The sequence below is a fragment of the Belonocnema kinseyi genome, chromosome 5, assembly GCF_010883055.1.
Source record: "Belonocnema kinseyi isolate 2016_QV_RU_SX_M_011 chromosome 5, B_treatae_v1, whole genome shotgun sequence".
Lineage (NCBI taxonomy): Eukaryota > Metazoa > Arthropoda > Insecta > Hymenoptera > Cynipidae > Belonocnema > Belonocnema kinseyi.
The window spans coordinates 100,367,598-100,386,696 of record NC_046661.1 but is presented as its reverse complement, the minus strand read 5'-3'; the positions used below and the strand labels follow the sequence as shown (position 1 = coordinate 100,386,696).

Here is a 19,099-nt window from a genome sequence, read left to right as displayed (position 1 = left end):
CGTATATCAATAAAATTCAAATAAAGACTGATCGCATGATAGATAGCCCCCACAGTGCCCCCCACATTGTACGGCACCAAACGCCCAAGCCACCTTAAGAATATAGAATAGATCATTCTTATTGATTTGTGAATATAGTTCGCAAAATCAAAATATACTTTAATATTAAAACAATTTTTCAATAATAGTTATTCAGTTCAAAGGATTTCAAATCTGCGTTTAAAATATTTCTTTTTGAACTGCTAAACTTGCCCAATTAAATTATTTTCAAATGAGATAAATATATAATATAATATATTGCATTTGCATCAAAACAGTTGAATTAAATGTATATATAATTTCAAGCACATAGCTGAAAACTTCCAAGCAAAAGTGACACATTTTTTAATAATGTAATTTAAATATTAGCCAAATAGTTAAGTTTTAAAGTCAAAACGAAGTTCTTTAAAAAACAGTTGCTCAACCAGCAAAGTTGATTTTTCAACAACAAAAAACATTTTCTACAAACATTAATTTTTAACCAGACAGTTAAATTTAAGAAAACATTACTTATTAACCAAATAGTTTAAAATCCAATCAAAAGAGACGAATTTTCAAGTCAAAAAGACAAATTTTTCAGAACCCAGTTGAATTTCCAGAAAAAAAGTCCATTTTCTGTCAAGAACAATGACTTTTCTACCAAAAAGATCATTTTTCAATCCAAAAATATGACTTTTAAATAAAACAATTGAAATTTCATAAAAATAAATAAATTTTCAATCAAATATTTAAATATTCGACCTACACTGATGAAAACTTAATTTTTAATGACAAAAAAATTAAACTTCAACCAGACAGTTAAATTAACAGACAGTAAAAACAAAAAGACGAATTCTTTAAAAAAACAGTTGTATTATCAGCTTTCAAAGTTGAATTTTCTATAAAAAGAGATCAATTTCCACGAAAAACATAAATTTCCAACCAGTTATATTAAAAAGAAAATAATAATAAATTAAAAAATTAACAAATAGTTGAAACGTCAAATAAAAGTCAAATTTTCAATAAAATGGTTAAATTTTCCAGTCAAAAGGACTCATTTTTCAGACAAAAGTTACATTTTCAAAAAAAACTTCATTTTTAACCAAGAACGATAAATTTGAAATTAAATAGTTAAATTTTCAACAACTAAAGTTAATTTTTAATTTCAAAAAATATTAAACATCAACCACACAGTTAAATTTTTAAAGCAAAAAGACGAATTCTTTAAAAAACAGTTATATTATCAACCTGTAAAGTTAAATTTTCAATAAAAATAGATCATTTTCCACAAAAAAAACATAAATTTCGAACCAAACAGTTAAATTAAACCAAACCAAAAAAATCCTACCAAATAGTGAAAATTTCAAATAAAAGATAAATTTTCAATAAAATGGTTAGATTTTCAAGTCAAAAAGACCAATTTTTCAGAAGAGAGTTGAATTTCCAGCAAAAAAGTCCATTTTCTGTCAAGAATGATGACTTTTCTACCAAAAAGATGATTTTTCAATCCCAAAATATGACTTTTGAATAAAACAATTTGAATTTCTTCTAAATAAATAAATTTTCAATCAAATATTTGAATGTTCTACCTATATTGATGAATTTTTAACCAAAAAGTCGTAGTTTCAAACAAAAAAGATTAAACTGAAACGAAAAAATGTTGCATTTTTAACAAAATAGTTGAATTTTCAAGCCAAGAAGATTAAGTTTTTAGAAGAAATTAGAATTATCAGCCTAAAATGTTGAGTATTCAAAAAAATAGATCGTTTTCAACCAAGAAAAATGAATTTTTATTCAAAAATATAAATTTTTAACAACAAAAGTTAATTTTTAATGATAAAAAAATTAAACTTCAACCAGAAAGTTAAATTTTCAAAAAAAAAACATTCTTTAAAGAACAGTTGTATTATCAGAAGGCAAAGTTGAATTTTCAATAAAAGAGATCATTTTCGACGTAAAAACATAAATTTCCAACCAAATAGTTAAATTAAAAAAAAATTAAATCAAAATATTTACTAAATAGTTAAAATTTTAAATAAAAGTCGAATTTTCGATAAAATTGTTCAATTTTCCAGTCAAAAATCCAATTTTTCAGAAAACAGTTGAATTTAAAAAAAAAATAATAATAATAATTTTTAACCAAGGATGAATTTTTAATAAAAAAAAAGATTACTTCTGAATTGAATAGTTAAATTTCCAAGAATAAAAATTAATTTTTAATAAATAAGTCACACTTACAACTAAATAGTTGAAATTTAAATCAAACGAAACTAATTTTCAACAAAATGGATTAATTTGTTACGAAATTGTTGAAATTTTATAACAAATGAAAATTTCTTAGGAGAGTTGAATTTTTAACGAAAAATTCCTTTTTAACCAAGAAAATTAAATTTTCGACCAAAAAAGATGATCTTTCAATCCAAAAGAATAAATTTTCTATAAAAAAGACTGTTCAACAAAAAGTTGAATTTTTGACCAAAAAAGATGACTTTTAAACAAAATAATTGAATTTTCAATAAAAAGAGATCATTTTCCACAAAAAACATATATTTTCAACCAAACAGTTAAATTTCAAAAAAATAAATTAATTAAAAAATTTACCAAATAGTTGAAATGTCAAATAAAAGCCAAATTTTCAATAAAATGGTTAAATTTTCAATTCAAAAAGACCAATTTTTCAGTAAACAGTTAAATTTTCACGAAAAAAAATTAATTTTTAACCAAGAAAGTTGCATTTTTAATAAAAAAATATATGACTTGTGCCGAAAAAGATTTTTTTTTAATTCAAAAACACGAATTTTTTATCAAAAAAAGACGAATCTTCAATAAAACAGTCACATTTCCGACCAAAATTATGAATTTTGAAAAAAATATTTAAATTTACAACAAACTAATTAAATTTTCAACCAAATAGTTGAATTTTCAACGAATCCAAAAGAAGAAATTTTCTATAAAAAAGACTGATCAACAAAAAAGTTGAATTTTTGACCAAAAACATATGACTTTTAAACAAAATAATTGAATTTTTAATAAACTAATTACATTTTCAACCAAATACTTGAATTTTCTACCTAAAAATATGAATTTTCAACCAAACATTCTAACTGCCAAACAAGAAATATTGAACTTCAACTAAAAACAGTTGTATTTTATATTAAATAGTTAAATTTTCCACAAATATGATTTTTTTAGAAGAGAGTTGAATTTTCAACAAAAATTAATTTTAAACCAAGAAAGATGACATTTCCACCCAAAAAGATTACTTTTAAACAAAATAATTGAATTTTCAATAAACTAATTAAATTTTTAACCAAATACTTGAATTTTCCACTTACAAATATGAATTTTCAACCAAACAGTCGAAATGTCAAACAAAAAATATTAAACATCAACCAAAAACAGTTGAATTTTGAATTTTAAATGAAATAGTTAAATTTTTAACAAAAATTAATTTTTACGCAAACAGTAGTACTTACAACTAAATAGTTGGACTTCCAATCGAAAAAAAAAACGAATTTTCAACCAAATAGTTGAATTTGCAACCAAAAACAGCTGAATTTTCAATTTTTAATGAAATAGTTAAATTTTAAACAAAAATTAACTTTTACTCAAACAGTAGCACTTACAACTAATTGGTTGGACTTTCAATCGAAAGAAATGAAGTTTCAACCAAAAAGTTGAATTTTTATGTCAAATATGATTTTTCAACACAAAAAAATGTCTTTTTAACAAAATTCTTTAACTTTCAATAAAAGAATTAAATTTTTAACACAATAGTCAACTCTTCTAGAAATAATAACGAAATTTCAAACAAAGCTACTTGATCACTTTTCTACGATAAAAGAGGAATTTTTAATCCAAAAGGATGAAGTTTCTGTCCAAGAAAGCGCATATTCAACAAAACAGTAACATATCAACCAAAAAAGATGTCTTTAAAAAAATTCTTAAATTTTCTACAAAATAATTCAAATTTTTTAAAAAGGGAGGGAAAAGGGAATAGAGGAAAGAGTGAGAAGGCTGATTAAATTTGAAATTAATCAATTTCAAACACTATTGATTTAATATTTTCTAAGTCTAAAGCTTCAATCAGAACTTATACAATTTTTTATGTTTTTAATTACAGTCATCACAGTATCTATTGTCGTTAAAAAAGGTGACATTTTTTTCTAAAATAGATGACAAATAGGTGATAAAAAAATTTTAAATAAAACAAAAAAGTTTTAATTTGTTGTAAACCGAGAGATGCCCAGAAGTTTATTTCTTTGATTAAAACGGCCACCTAAAAATGTATTTACATTTCCACTGAGAACTAATTTTCAATTTAAAAAAAGTAAAAACTATTTTTTTACAAAACCATTAAATTTTTTACAACATATTTGAATCCGTTACCAAATTGTTGATTTTTCAAATAAAAAAGATGAATAGTCTGCATTTTTAAACCATGAAAGTTCATTTTTTAATCAAAAAATTAAGCAGTTGAATTTATACTGAGAAAAATTAATTTTCAATTAAAACAACAACGATAAAAACGAATTTTCTTCAAAAAAGTTTAATTTTGTACCAAATTTTTAAAATTTTCAACAAAATAGTTTAATCCTCAACCAAAATAGATAAATCTTCAACTAAGAAGTTGCATTCTTAACAAACAAAAAAAAAATTTTCTACCAAAAAGTGAATTTTCTACTAAGAATAAATTTTCAGTCAAGAATGAAAAATAATGTTAAGCAAATTGTTCAATTTTCAACAAAAAAGATTATATTTTGTCAAAAAAACTTTATAGTTGATATTTCCACTACAAAACTTTAATAAAAAATAAAAAACAGTTAGATTTGACCAAGCAGTATATATTTTCAACATGACTAGATTTTGGTCAAAAAAGTTGATTTTCTACCAAAAAAAGACGAATTTTCAACAAAAACAACATAATTTTTTAACCAAAATGTTCAATTTTTAACCAAAAATGGAGTAGATAAATTTTTATTGAGAATGAATTTTCAATAAAAACAAAAACGAATTTTCTACAAAACAGTTTAGTTTTATACCAATCAACGATTTTAAAAAAAAATTCATCGTTTTTGGTCGAAAACTTATACTTTTTGTAGAAAATTCATATTTTTTTGTTGAAAATTTATCTTTTGGTAGAAAAATCTTTTTTTTTAGTTGTTGAAAATTTACCTTTTATATTTGAAAGTTAATAATTTTTATTAAGAAGTCAACTATTATATTTTTGGTGTTTAGTTCAAAATTCTAGAAATTATTTGAAAATTTATTTATTTTATAGAAAATTGTACTAGGTTCTTAAAAAGTCACCGTTTTTTTTTTTTTTTTAAATTAACCTCTTGGTTCAAAAAATCTATTTCGATTGAAAGTTAGTTCTTTTTATCGAAAACAAAACTAAAGTATTATATTTCTTTTTCATAATTAATCTGAATTCAACTATTTTGTTAAAAAATCATATTTATGTCGAATATTGATACTTTTAGGATTGAAAGTTCTCTTTTACTTTAAAAATCGTCTTTTTGGGTGAAAAATTCAACTATTTGCTGAAAAAAAATATCACCTTTTGGCTAAAAATTCATCTCTTGGTTAAAAATTCTACTATTTCGTAAAAAATTTATCCTTTTTGATTGAAAGCTAATTATTTTTATTCGAAAAAATTATATTTTTATTTTATAATTAATCTAAATTCAATTCTTTTCTTAAAAAGTAATCTTTTTTTATCAAAATTTAAACTGATTTATTAAACACTTGTATTTTTTGATATAAAATCAATCCTTTTGGTGTAAAAATTTTATTTGTTAGAAAAGTCATATTTTTTAATTGAAAATTCGTCTTCCTTGCTTCAAAATTAATCTGACTTGTAAAATATTCATATTTTCAAATTAAAAATGAAAAATTATGGTGACTAAAGGTAACACTCTATGATGACTGCAGTTATAATCCCAAAACTTTATCTAGTTTTTAATTTCAATTTTAAAAGTTTCATTGTAATTTAAATTGATAATAAGTGTAGTGAACTGCTGAAAAAACGGAAAAAAGTCGATAAAAGTCGCACGATGCGAGCCGTGTGAGAATAAAAGTTAATTAAATCTTTGTTTTTTTAATCACCTCTCCGGGATTTTTCGTTTTCTGCGACGCCTTCCGCTTCCATCGTCCTCTTCTTCGATATCTTCCTCCTGTTTTTCATCTTCACCCTGACTCGTTTCTTCCGGAATTTCGTCCACAGCTTCGGTCTTGAATAAAGATAAGCCAAATTAATATTCGATTATTTTATTCAATTAGTAAAAAAAAAAAAACTTTCAACTAAATAAATTTAAACCTTGGGTTCAATTTTTGGAGGACGTCCCCTTTTTCTTCTCGGCTTCTCTAATCCTTCCATTTGCAGTCTTATTTCATGATCGGAGGTGTACATAGAACCGTCGGGCATTACTGTCAAAATATAACTTTCTTCAGCAAAACGTAATACAATATATATATAACAGGCCTCGGACTAATTTGAGAAATTCCGAATAGTGTCAAGAATAGTATAAATTTGGAAAAATAGTAGCATAATGCCATGCAATTTTTTAATTATTAACTATTTTTTTAATTTAATATCCAATAAAAGCTTTGAAATGCCTTGAGATATGTTGAATTCGTTTCAAATCCCTTGAAATCTATCGGAATTACTTATAATTTATAATCTTATGGAATCTTTTAATTTCTTTGGAAATCCTATGAATCAAGGGTGGCCATTATTTCTGAAAATTTTGAAAGAAAGAAATATGTTTAAAAAAATATCGAAATAATAATGAAAAATGACTAATTTTGAATTAAAAGCGAATGAAATTTAAAAAATTATTTATTAAACGATTTTGGACAATTTAATTAGGAAAAGGAGATTAATTATCTAATTTTTTAAACCGAATACCTAAAAATTAAACATATTTATTTTGAAATTCTATAATTTTAAATTGTTATTCCATAACGAAATTATAATTTAACATTAAAGCCGATTAGACCAATTTTTCTGAAATGAAAAAATTAATTTAAGTATTCTTACAAAATCTTTCAAAACAAATATTAATTTTAAATTGAAAATATTAAAAGTAAAAAACATTACACTCCGAATCTTTGTTTAAAACTCTGAAAAGTCACGAAAAATTGTGATATTAAAACTTTTTTATATTCAAACCCTTTGAAATTTCAATTATTTAAAGTAAATTTAAATCGTTTCAAAAATAATCATTTTTAAATTGCTATTTATACTTTTCAAAATTCAATCAATTCAATTTTAAATGTGAAGTTAAAACCTATGAAACAGTTAAATTACAAATTTAAAGTTTAACATAAAAATTCAGATCTCTAAAATTGAAATCATTTTTAATTCCCGAGATTACTCAGTTATAGGTGTATTAATTTCAAATAGTTTATTTTTTATCGTTTTCAATTTTAAACTAAATTAATTCTTTTATTTCGAATTTTTTAATTTTTAACACTTCCTTTAGAATTCCTAGTCATTCTTTAAATTTTCTATTTTTCAATTTAAAATTACATCTAAAATTATTAAATTCAAAACTGACCACTAAGACTTTTATTATGAAATTTTGTTATATTTAATAGCGGAAGTGTCCTTAAATTTTTAATATTTGAATTTGAAACTACAATATTGTAAAATCCAAAATTCAAAAACTTTAAAAATTCATTTAAAAATTAAATTTCAAAAAGAAATTTAGTTGCAAGGCCTCAAAGATTGAATTATTGTAGAATTGCGCACTCAAAATTATAATTTTGAATTGAAATTATAGAAATTTTAAATATTGTGAACTTTTAAAGATTATTTATTCTAAATACAAAATAATATAAATATAAAATAAATCTTCTGAAACCTTAAGAAATTATTTGAAATTTCTTAGAAGTTTTTTTATTTTTTGACATTTGCTAAAGTCCTGCAAAACTCTTTGCAATCTCATCCCTTAAAATTTTATTGCAATTCATTTACTCCCTAGTTTTTCAGAAATTCTTTAAAACTCCTCAGAATTTATTAAATCCTTTAAAATCTTTGATATTCTTTTAAAATCTGTAGAATTTTTTTTTAAACTATTAATTTAAGTTCTGATCATTATGGTGGCAAAATATTTAATTTTTCTTATAAATACAAATATGAAACTTAATTAAATTAAATAAATAAACTATATATTGTCATTAATTCTTCAATATCAAGTAATTAATTATTAAAATTTTGAGTATATGTCAGATATTAACATTTCAAAAATTTCTAAAAATTCAACATTGTAGATATTTTTGAGTTTTGAAAAGTTTAAAAAAATGTCAATGTTTCCGAACTATTTGAAAATATATCTAGGGATTTTAAATAATTTCAAAGAATTTTAGACCAATTACAAAGATAAATTTTTTGGGGGATTTAAAAAGATATCAAATAATTTTTAGAGAGTGTAAAGATTTCAAAGACTGACAGAAAATCGAAGAATTCAAAAAGATTCTAAAGGATTTTAAAAGATTTGAAACGTTTTAAATAAATTTGTATATAATTCAGGGCATATCACAACAATTTCAAAGATTTTTTAAGGAATTTGAAAGATTTGTTGTGGACTTTAACTAATTTTAAAATAGTTCACGGGATTTAAACGAATTTTAACAATTTTTAAAAAGTTTTCAATGGGTTTCAAAAGATTTTAAGGATTGTTGAAGCATTTCAAAATATTTGAAGAGATTTCACGGGCTTTCAAAAAATTTTAATTGATTATGACGGATTTAAATATCTTTTGAAGCATTTCAAGTGCTTGAAATTATTTTAAGGGATTTTATGGAGTTTCAAAGAAATTTATAGGATTTCATGATTTTTAAAAAGATTTCAAAGAATTTAGAGAAGTTTTGAAAGGTCTGAAAAGATTTCAAAAGTATCAACCTTTTAATTTATTATAAACAAATATTTATCTGTATTATTTTAAAAGGTTTTTGACTTAATTCTTTAGAAAAAGGAATTATTCCATCTAGTTTTTAAAATCATTAAAGTCTTGAAATTCTTATAAATTCGCGTATGTCTGATAAAACCCCTACAAATCCGAAATATTTTTGAATTCCTCAAAGTATTTTCAAACTTTTATTCTCGTAAAATTTTTTCAAAAAGCTTGAAAACTTTGAAATCCTCTGAAATTGGGTAAAATTTCTTGAAATCTCTATAAAATAACTTCAAATCGCTCAAATCAGTTAAAATCCTTTAAAATATCTTGGAATCTGTTGAAATATTTTGAAATTTGGATTTTCGAGATTGCGAATTTGTTATTTTAACCAATCAAGTAAGGAAGTTTGAATTAGTGTCATTTTTTTTTAAATAGTAGCAAAATAGTTGCATTATTAAACAAAAGTACGAGGCCTGATATATCCCTTTGCAGAAGAATTGATAATAAATAAAAATTAACTGTTTATATAAATTTGTCCTTCGAGATTATCATCTTCTCCATTCTCCTCGGGAGTTTCCATTCCTAAAGCCTCAGCATTCTCAATATTATCAACATTTTCAGGATTCTCTGCAATTTCTGCCCCTTCAATAGTTTCCATTGGTTCAGTCGTTAAATCAGAATCATCTCGCCTTAAACGCTCAATTTCGCGTTTAGATTTTCGTTCCAGGTCGACTTGATGCTTCCAGAGGTCACGAATTTTTTTCTGACCTTCCGCCACCAAGTCAAAAAACTGGATCGTTGACTCCAATTGAATATTGCAACCAGGGCAAATCGTTTGCGGTAGTTTGCCATCATTTTGAATCTGTACATTCGATTTTAACGTAGTAATGCGGATGAAAGAAGAGGCAAGAAATCACTGTTTTTGACAACATATTTCAATAGGGTCTAAAGACATAAGGTTTCGTCCATCAACTACGTTTTTAATATTTAAATAGTTAAGTTTTCAACTGAAAAGATGAATTTTCCAGCAAGAAAATATGATTCATAAAAATGGCAGTCATCACAGTACCTATTGTCGTCAAAAAAAGATGAATAGGTGACATTTTTTCTAAAATAGGTGACAAATAGGTGATAAAAAAATGTTAAATAAGACAAAAAAACACATTGTAATTGGTTGTAAACTGGGAGATGACCGGAAATTTTTTTATTCGATTAAAACGGCCACCCTGAAAAAAGAGAGTATTTAAATTTCCACTGAGAACTAATTTTCAATTTAAAAAAAGTAAAAACTATTTTTTTACAAAACCCTCTAATTTTTTACAATATAGTTAAATCCTTTACCAAATTGTTGATTTTTCAAACAAAAAAGATGAAGAGTCTGCATTTTTAAACCGTAAAAGTTCAATTTTTAATCGAAAAATTAAGCAGATGAATTTCTACTGAGAAAAATTAATTTCCAATTTAAAAAACAACAATAAAAACGAATTTTCTACAAAAAAGTTGAATTTTATGCCAGATTTTTTAATTTTCAACAAAATAGTTTAATCCTCAATCAAAATCGATAAATCTTCAACTAAGAACGTCCATTTTTAACCAAAAAGAGATGAAATTTCTACCAAAAAGTGAATTTTCTACCAAAAAAAATTTGCAGTCAAGAATGAAAAATAATGTTAAGCAAATTGTTCAATTTTCAAAAAAAAAAAAAAGATTAATGTTTATCAAAAAAATTTATAGATGATGTTTCCACTACAAAACTTTAATGAAAAACAAAAAACAGTTAGATTTGACTAAACAGTATATATTTTCATCATGACTAGATTTTGTCAAAAAAAGTTGATTTTCATAAAAAAAAGACGAATTTTCAACAAACAAAAAACATAATTTTTTAACCAAAATGTTGAATTTTTAACCAAAAATGGCGTAGATAAATTTTCATTGGGAATAAATTTACAATAAAAACAAAAACGAATTTTCTACGAAACAGTTTAATTTTACACCAGATTGTTGAGTTTTCAAGTCAAAAGGCCTAGTTCCCTATCAATCCAATTTAATTTTAAAAACAAGAACATGAAATAACAACAAAAAAGTTCATTTAAAATTAATCAGTTGACTTTTTTAACAAAATATTTCAATCTGTAGTTTTAAAAAACTTGTTTACAATAAAACGAATGTAATTTAATTTTTTAACCAAAAAAACGAACTTTGAACTAAAATTATGAAACTTCAACGAAAAAATATTAAATTTAAACAAATTCGTTCAACTTTAAACCAAGGAGTAGAATTTTTGATAAATCATTTTTTTGGTTCAAAATTGTACTTTTTGGTTACAAATTCTACTATTTAGTTAAAGATTGAACTATTTTATTGAAAATTAAAATCTTTTGTTAAAAAATAATCGTTTTTGGACGAAAAATTATATTGTTTGGCAGAAAATTCATTTTTTTAAAATCAAAAATGAATATTTTTTGGTTGAACATTCATCTTTTTTTATTGAAAATTTATTCTTTTTATTTGAAAAGTCTAGTATTGTTTTTTTGATTGATAAATAATCTCTTTTACTTAAAAAACATACTTTTTGTGAAAATTCAAAGATTTTTTCGAAAGTCATCGTTTTTGGTCGAAAACTTATACTTTTGTAGAAAATTCATATTTTTTTGTTGAAAATTTATCTTTCGGTAGAAAAACCCTTTTTTTAGTTGTTGAAAATTCACCTTTTATATTTGAAAGTTAATAATTTTTATTCAGAAGTCTACTATTATATTTTTGGTATCTAGTTCAAAATTCTACAAATGTCTTGAAAGTTTATTTAGTTTATTGAAAATTAAACTAGGTTCTTAAAAAGTCAGCTTTTTTGTTTAAAATTGACACCTTGGTTCAAAAAAATCTATTTCGATTGAAAATTAGATCTTTTTATCAAAAACAAAAAAAGTATTATACTTCTTTTTCAGAATCAATCTGAATTCAACTATTTTGTTCAAAATTTATATTTTTTGTCGAATATTGATACTTTTTGGATTGAAAATTCTCTTTTACTTTAAAAATCATCTTTTTGGGTGAAAAATTCAACTATTTGCTGAAAAAAAATATCACCTTTTGGCTAAAAATTCATCTCTTGGTTAAAAATTCTACTATTGGGTTGAAAATGTCACTGTTTTGTTTAAAAGTTATCTTCTTAGGTGAAAAATTGATTCTTTTTGATTGAAAGCTAATTATTTTTAATTGAAAAAATTCTATTTTTATTTTATAATTAATCTAAATTCAATTATTTTCTTAAAAAGTAATCTTTTTTTTATGAAAATTTCAACTGATTTATTAAACACTTGTATTTTTTGATAGAAAATCAATCCTTTTGGTTTAAAAATCCTCATATTCATCTTTTCAAATTAAAAATTTAAGATTATCTTTGAAAATGCAACTCTTCCTGGTTGAAACTTAAATCTTTTTTGTTTGGAAATTCGATCATTTGGTTCAAGATTCGTCGATTAGAAAAGTGTAATAAAAACTGTGTTTGGTGTGCAAGTTGTAATTTTGAATAAAATTGTACCATTTTTAATAAAAAGGATGAATTTTCAAACAAGAAAAAATTATTTTCGACCAAAAAAAGCGAAAATTAACAAACAAACAAAAACACACAGAAATATGAATTTTCAACCGCATGTGGAATAATTAGGTTGGCAGTTAAAAAAAATTAATGAAAAAAAAAGAATTATCAATAAAATAGTTACTTTTTCAACAAAAAAGATTATTTTTGAATACAGAAGATTAAATTTTTTGTAATGGAACAGTTGATTTTCAGCCAAGGAGGTGAATCTTAGGAAAATATGAATTTTTTAAAAACTAGTTCAACTTTCAACCAAGCAGTTGAATTTTGAAGCAAAAAAAGGTTCATTTTGAATCACATAGTTAAATTTTCAACGAAAAGATGGATTTACAGCAAGCAGACTAATGCTCTACCAAAAATAAGAGTTTTCTAACTAAATGCAATAATTTTCAACAAAATTGTTGAATTTGAAAGTCAAAAGGAGGAATTATCTACAAAACGGTTGAATTTTCTACCAAAAAGGTAAATTTGCATAAAAATAGTACCACTTTTAACAAAAAAGTTAATTTTCAATCAAATAGTTTAAGTTTCTACCAAATTGTTGAATCAGCAACCGAACCTGATTAATTTAGACTGAAATAGTTGCATTTTTAACCAAAAGGGTGAATTTGGAAAAATCACGCAATTAAATGATTTCAGATTAAAATTTTGAAAATGGTACAATATCACAACGTTATAATAATGTTACGTTATTATAATTATAATAATTAAAAATTATGAACTTTTGAATTTTGAAAAAACTTTTTAAAAAATAAATAACAATTTTAAATGGGAAAAATGAAAAATGAACAAATGCGAACTTAATTTAAAACTAAAAAATAAAGGTAATGGCTTAAAAATGAATAATTATTAAATTTCTAATTACACTTTCCAAAATTCAACCAATTAAATTTGAATTGCAAAATTAAAACCTATGAAAGGTAAAAAAACAGTTAAAAATACCGGAATTGTACAATTACTGATGCATCAATTTCAGATAGTTTAATTTTTCTCTTTTTGCATTTTAAACTCAACTAAACAATTTTTAGTTTCAAACCTTCCTTTAGAATTATTATTCATTCTTGAAAATTTCCAATCAAATATTTTGTAGTTTGAAATGATTTTTTTATTCCAATTTTTGAAATTGTACAATTTTAAGATTTTCAATTCGAAATTGCTTTATATTTACATCTAAAATTATTAAATTCAAACATTGACTAGGAAATCTTTTAATATTAATTTTAAAACATATTTCATAACTTAATGGTCCTGAAATTTTGAATTTCAAACTACAATATCGTTAAATTTAAAATTCGAAACCTCCAAAAATTAATCTAAAAGTTAATTTTCAGAACAAAATTTAGTTTTAAGGCCTCGAAAATTAAACTATTTTTAAATTGCGGATTCAAAAATATAATTTTTAATTAAAATTATAGAAATTTTTAAAAATATAAATAAATTATTAATAAGTATCACATCATGTATTATTAAATGACTTTCAAAACGACTGGATAGATTTTTTTTACAAAAAAAAAAGTGATTTCTGTAAATAAAAATCACTGTCATTTTCACCGTTAAAAATTGTAGGATTTTAAATACTGCGAGAAATATTGAGAACCTTTAAAGTAAAATTATTCTAAAATAGTGGAAATCTCGCGGTGAAATTATTTTGTCCGGTTTTTTCCAGTGCAATGCAAATTTTTAAACAAAAACTATAAATTCTCAACGAACAATGTAACAACATTTTCTATTATAATTCGGAAAAACTGTAAATACTCCTCAAAGCACTTTCTTTTTTTCAATTTGGAAGAGGGAACTTTTAAATTGTGAGGAATTCTGGCTTGGAATAGGGATTTTTGAAACTCCTTTCTTCTAAATCCGAATATAATTCTTTTCAAAAATTCCCGTACTATGTCAAAAATTGCCTACTTTAAGTGAAATTATAAAATTCTTTGTTTTTCATAAAGTGTAGATAAAAATATACAAAATCGGAATTAAGGAACGTTACATTCTTTAAATCAGATGATAATCTCTCTTTTTAATCCATAAAAAAGCCGATCATTTCTCCGATTTTCACGTTAAATTGTTAAATTTTGTAGGTTAAGTCAAGTGCAGTTTCATGCGAACATATAAGTTTATTAATATTAAGTATCTTAAATTATATTCTTAATTTGTTATTGTAATAAAAAATCTTTGGATGCACGAGAACTACTAATTAATTTCAAAACAAATAAGTACTCTTGAACAATAAGAAATGATAATTTAATTAGAGTAAACTAAGATAATCCGGCTAATCTGAAAAATCTAATATCCATAAGCAGCAAATAAATCCGTAAGCTAATAAACACACTTATATGTCCCGCGACTGTAGATAAAGTAGAAACCACTTTTTTAAATTGACAAAAATTATTAAAATAATGAAAACTCATGAAAACTTGAATTTTACGATTTTACTGCAATCAGAAGTAAATTCCCGGTTTTTAAATTTAATTCCCGGTAAGTGCAATATATGGTCTTTTTTTTTCATTTTTCATCGTGAAACACGAAAATCTGTCAACAATCGAACCTACTTTCAAAATAAAAATTGTATTACTTTATTTTCAATGATAGTATTTTAATGAAAAATTGAAAACTAACATATATTATAAGAATCGGTGAAAGTTCTGAAAGTTCAATGATAATTTTAGCAAAATTTAAAATAAGAATCATTAGAAAAATTCGAAAAAGTATATTTTGGGACAATCTGGTTAAAGAAAAATAGAAATATCTTCTTTATTCCTTCCCTAAGTTCGAGAAGAGTGGAAAAGTGAGGTTATGTTGAGTTTAGAAAAAAAAGGAGATTTACAAAATCTAAACTTGGGGAAACAATAACTTATGAATATTTAAAATGTTGAATTGAACTGTCATATTGAGTAGTCGAAAAGATAAATAAAGTACAACGAAAATCAATGGAGCCCCTAGTCATGAAAATAGGAAGTCAAGTAGAAGTCTGATTTTTACGAAAAACATGGTAGTTCGTACCTTGAGTGGCAAGTAGCGATTAATCATCGTACTTAAATCCGGTCTCTCTGTATCTTCGGGAAAAAGAGGTTCTCCGCTTCCATTGCTCTCGGCACATAATCGACAAATTGTCGATTCATATAAAGAAACTTGCTGCTCCATAACGAGCATAAAATATAAGAATTTTAGGTTATGAACTTATTTTAGAACATGGCCGCTCGCGCGTAACATGGCGCGTGCAGAATAACAATTCTAATAAAGAAATAATAATAATAATACAAAATGTTGTCACGTCGGCTAGAAAGATGCTTGCACGTCGAGGGCCAAAAACTAGGGGAGTCTGCCTAGTTGTTGGCAGGATTAATAATTGTGGTGAAAATTAGGTTTTTTGTTGAAAAATAAATAAAAATTTCGCTATGGATTAAAAATGTATGTTTCTTAGTTTAAAAATCATTTTTTTTTATTAGATTTTTAATCTGAAAACTTAGGTATATGCCAGAGCATATACTAAAATTTTCAATAAATTTTTCTTTTTCGTTGAAAAATCATCTATTTTGGTTAAAAAATCGGTTTTTTGGTTGAAAATTTAATTCTTTTTTTTTTAATTTGTTATTTTTGGTTAGAAATTTATTTTTCAATTGAAAACTTATGTATATACTAAAATTTTCAGTTGAAAAAATATATTTTCTTTTTAGTTGAAAATTCATCTTTTTGGTAGAAAATCAATCTTAATTCTTGTTTGAAAATTGATCTTTTTAAATTCTCATCAAAGAAGGTATTTGTGTAAAATTTGGCCCCCCCCCCCCACCGCTTTTGTCAAATGTCCACGGTTCTGAATCCGAAAAACAGGTTTTTACAAATGGGTCTACTGTTTCTGTGTGTCTGTAGATTTTTAATTTGTCAGCACGATAACTTTCGAAAGAGTTGACAGGTTGGATTGGCCTTTGGTATACTCTTTTAGTGTCCTAAAATAAAGGGCAAGTTTGTTAGCCAGTCATTTGGGATAAAATTTAAAATGTGGGCATATTTTTAATATTTTTGAGACCACTTATTCAAAAATTCTCTGTACGGTTGTTCATAGTATTAAAAAATTCGAACAATTTATCCTAATGACTTTTTTTCTATAAAACCAAATTATACCACAGTTATAGCATTTACAAAATTCCAAAAAACACACGATAATCAACATTTTAAGCCAAATAACGCACGATATGAAAAAGTCAAAAACAGAACAATGTTTCCTTTTTAATGCCCTACAAGAGTATCAAAAAAAAAAAAAAAGTTTTTGGTTTCGTACCTAAAGGAGTGCCGCACATTGGGAAGAAAATGACTTGGTTGGTTCAGAATAACGTACAGCCCACAAATCTTTACTGATTTCGACAAAAAAAAATTGGAAAAAAGCTAATAAGCTTTCTAAGAGAGTAATTGCCTGATTTTGAATTAGGTTTTCAATTTTTTTACAAATAAACAAATATGACGAAAAAATGGCCTTTTTCTATTTGACGTTCTCGGTGCTCGTCAATAACAGGATAATGGTTGAAATCGCTTAAGATGCATAAGATAGTATGAGATAAATATATTCCAATATTAGACAATATTAAAAAAAATTAGTCATCAACAAATTATTTGTTGAAAAAAATTTTTCGACGATTTTCCATAAATACACGTTTTTTCAAGTTATTTTGCACGAAATTGAAATCGAAACAATATTATATAAAAAAATTTCTCTCCTGATTATAACTGTTATATTATAAACAAATTTGATGTACAAATGCAGTAATCAGGCATTTTTCGACAGAAATATTCGTTTTTTTCTATGTCACTTTTTTCAATTCGGAAATTTATGATAATTTTAGAAAAATTTATAATTTGTTGAGTAATTTTATGATTTTGTTAATCAATTTAATTTAAAAATGCATTATTCATGCGTTTGTCGATAGAAAAATTCGGTTTTTTCAATGGCAGTCTTTTCAGTTGGGAAGTTCATGACAATTTCAACAAAATTCATAATTTTTTTATCAATTTTATGATTTCTTAAAAACAAATTTAATAAAAAAATGTATTATTGGGGCATCTGTCGAAGGAAGAATTTTTTTTTCGATATCAGACTTTTAATTGGGATCTTCATAATAAATTCGGCAACATTCATGATGAGTTGACAAATTTTATGATTTTTAAAAACAAATTGAGCAAACAAATGCATTATTCGAGCATCTGTGGACGAAAAAATTCGTTTTTTCGATTTCAATCTTTTTAATTGGGAAGTTCATGATGATTTCAGCGAAATTAATAATTGGATGATAAATTTTATATTTTTTTAAAAACAAATTTAATAAACAAATGCATTATCCGAGCATCTGTATATGGAAATTTATTTTTTACGATATCCAAATTAAAACTATTGACATAGAAAAAAAACGAATTTTTCTGTAGACAAATGCCTGATTAATGCGTTTGTTCATCAAATTTGTTTAAAGAAATAATAAAATTTGTCAACTTATCATGAATGTTGCTTGAAATTCCCATCCAGTTTCCATCTGAAAAGACTTTCATTGAAAAAATCGCATTATTCATTTGTTCATTAAATTTGTTTAAAAGATCATAAGAGTAATAAACAAATTATGAATTTTTCTGCAAATATCATAAATTTCCGAATTAAAAAAAATGTGCATTGAAAAAAACGAATTTTTCTATCGAAAAATGCCTGATTACTGCATTTGTTCATACAATTTCTTGCAATATAACTAGAAAAAACTATTGATTATGGAAAATCATATGAAAACATTTTTTCAACAAATAATTTGTTTATAAAAAATGTTGTTTGATTCTTTTTCTTTGAAAATTTATCTATTTTGTTCTAAAATCATTGCTTTGGTCGAAAATTTGTTATTTATTGTTAAAAACAAATTTTTTAATTGAAAACTTAAGTATATATTAAAATGTTCAGTTAAAAACATATATTTATTTATAGTTGAAACTTCGTCTTTGTGGTAGAAAATTATTATTCTTCTTTGAAAATTCGTCTATTTTGTTTGAAAAGTTATCTGTTTTGTTGGAAAATTGAACTATTTTATTAAAACAACTCCTTTAATTGCTTTAAAATTATTTTTCAAACTGAAATTTGAACAATTCCTATTCTGGTTAAAAATATATTTTTTTTAGTTGAAAATTGAACTATATGGATCGTTGAAAATTCATGTGTTTCGTTGAAATGATCTATTTGCTGAATATTATTATTTTCGTTGGAAAAAAGTTGAACATTCACCGATTTGGTTGAAAATTATTTATTGGTTTTTAAATGAATGGGTTTTTTTATAGAAAATTACTATTTTTCATTAAAAGTTCATCTATTTTGGTGAAAATTGCACGGCTTCGGTTGAAAATTTAACTGATTTATAACAAATGTGTTATTTTCGGCTAAAAAATAATCTTTAAATTTAAAACTTAGGTATGTACTAAAATTTCAGTTAAAAATATATTTCTTTTTAGCTGAAAATTCGTCTTTTTGGTAGAACATTATTCTTAATTCTTGTTGGAAAGTTCATTTTTTTTGCAAAAAATCATTCCTTCTTTCTGAAAATTCATCTATTTTGTTTAA

At 23.9% G+C, this 19,099-nt stretch overlaps 1 protein-coding gene across 1 annotated transcript in view; it reads right to left on the bottom strand.

The window, feature by feature from the left end:
• LOC117172575 (zinc finger protein 271-like) overlaps positions 1–15,715 on the bottom strand; it is a 49,152-nt gene extending 33,437 nt beyond the window's left edge. The window contains exons 1-4 of the mRNA XM_033360645.1: positions 15,523–15,715; positions 9,441–9,783; positions 6,338–6,447; positions 6,127–6,251 (exon numbers count right to left, since the gene is read on the bottom strand). Of these exons, the coding sequence (XP_033216536.1) occupies positions 6,127–6,251; positions 6,338–6,447; positions 9,441–9,783; positions 15,523–15,672 (728 nt within the window). The 5' untranslated portion in view covers positions 15,673–15,715. The remainder of the gene's footprint in view (positions 1–6,126; positions 6,252–6,337; positions 6,448–9,440; positions 9,784–15,522) is intronic.
• Positions 15,716–19,099: the final 3,384 nt, after the last annotated feature.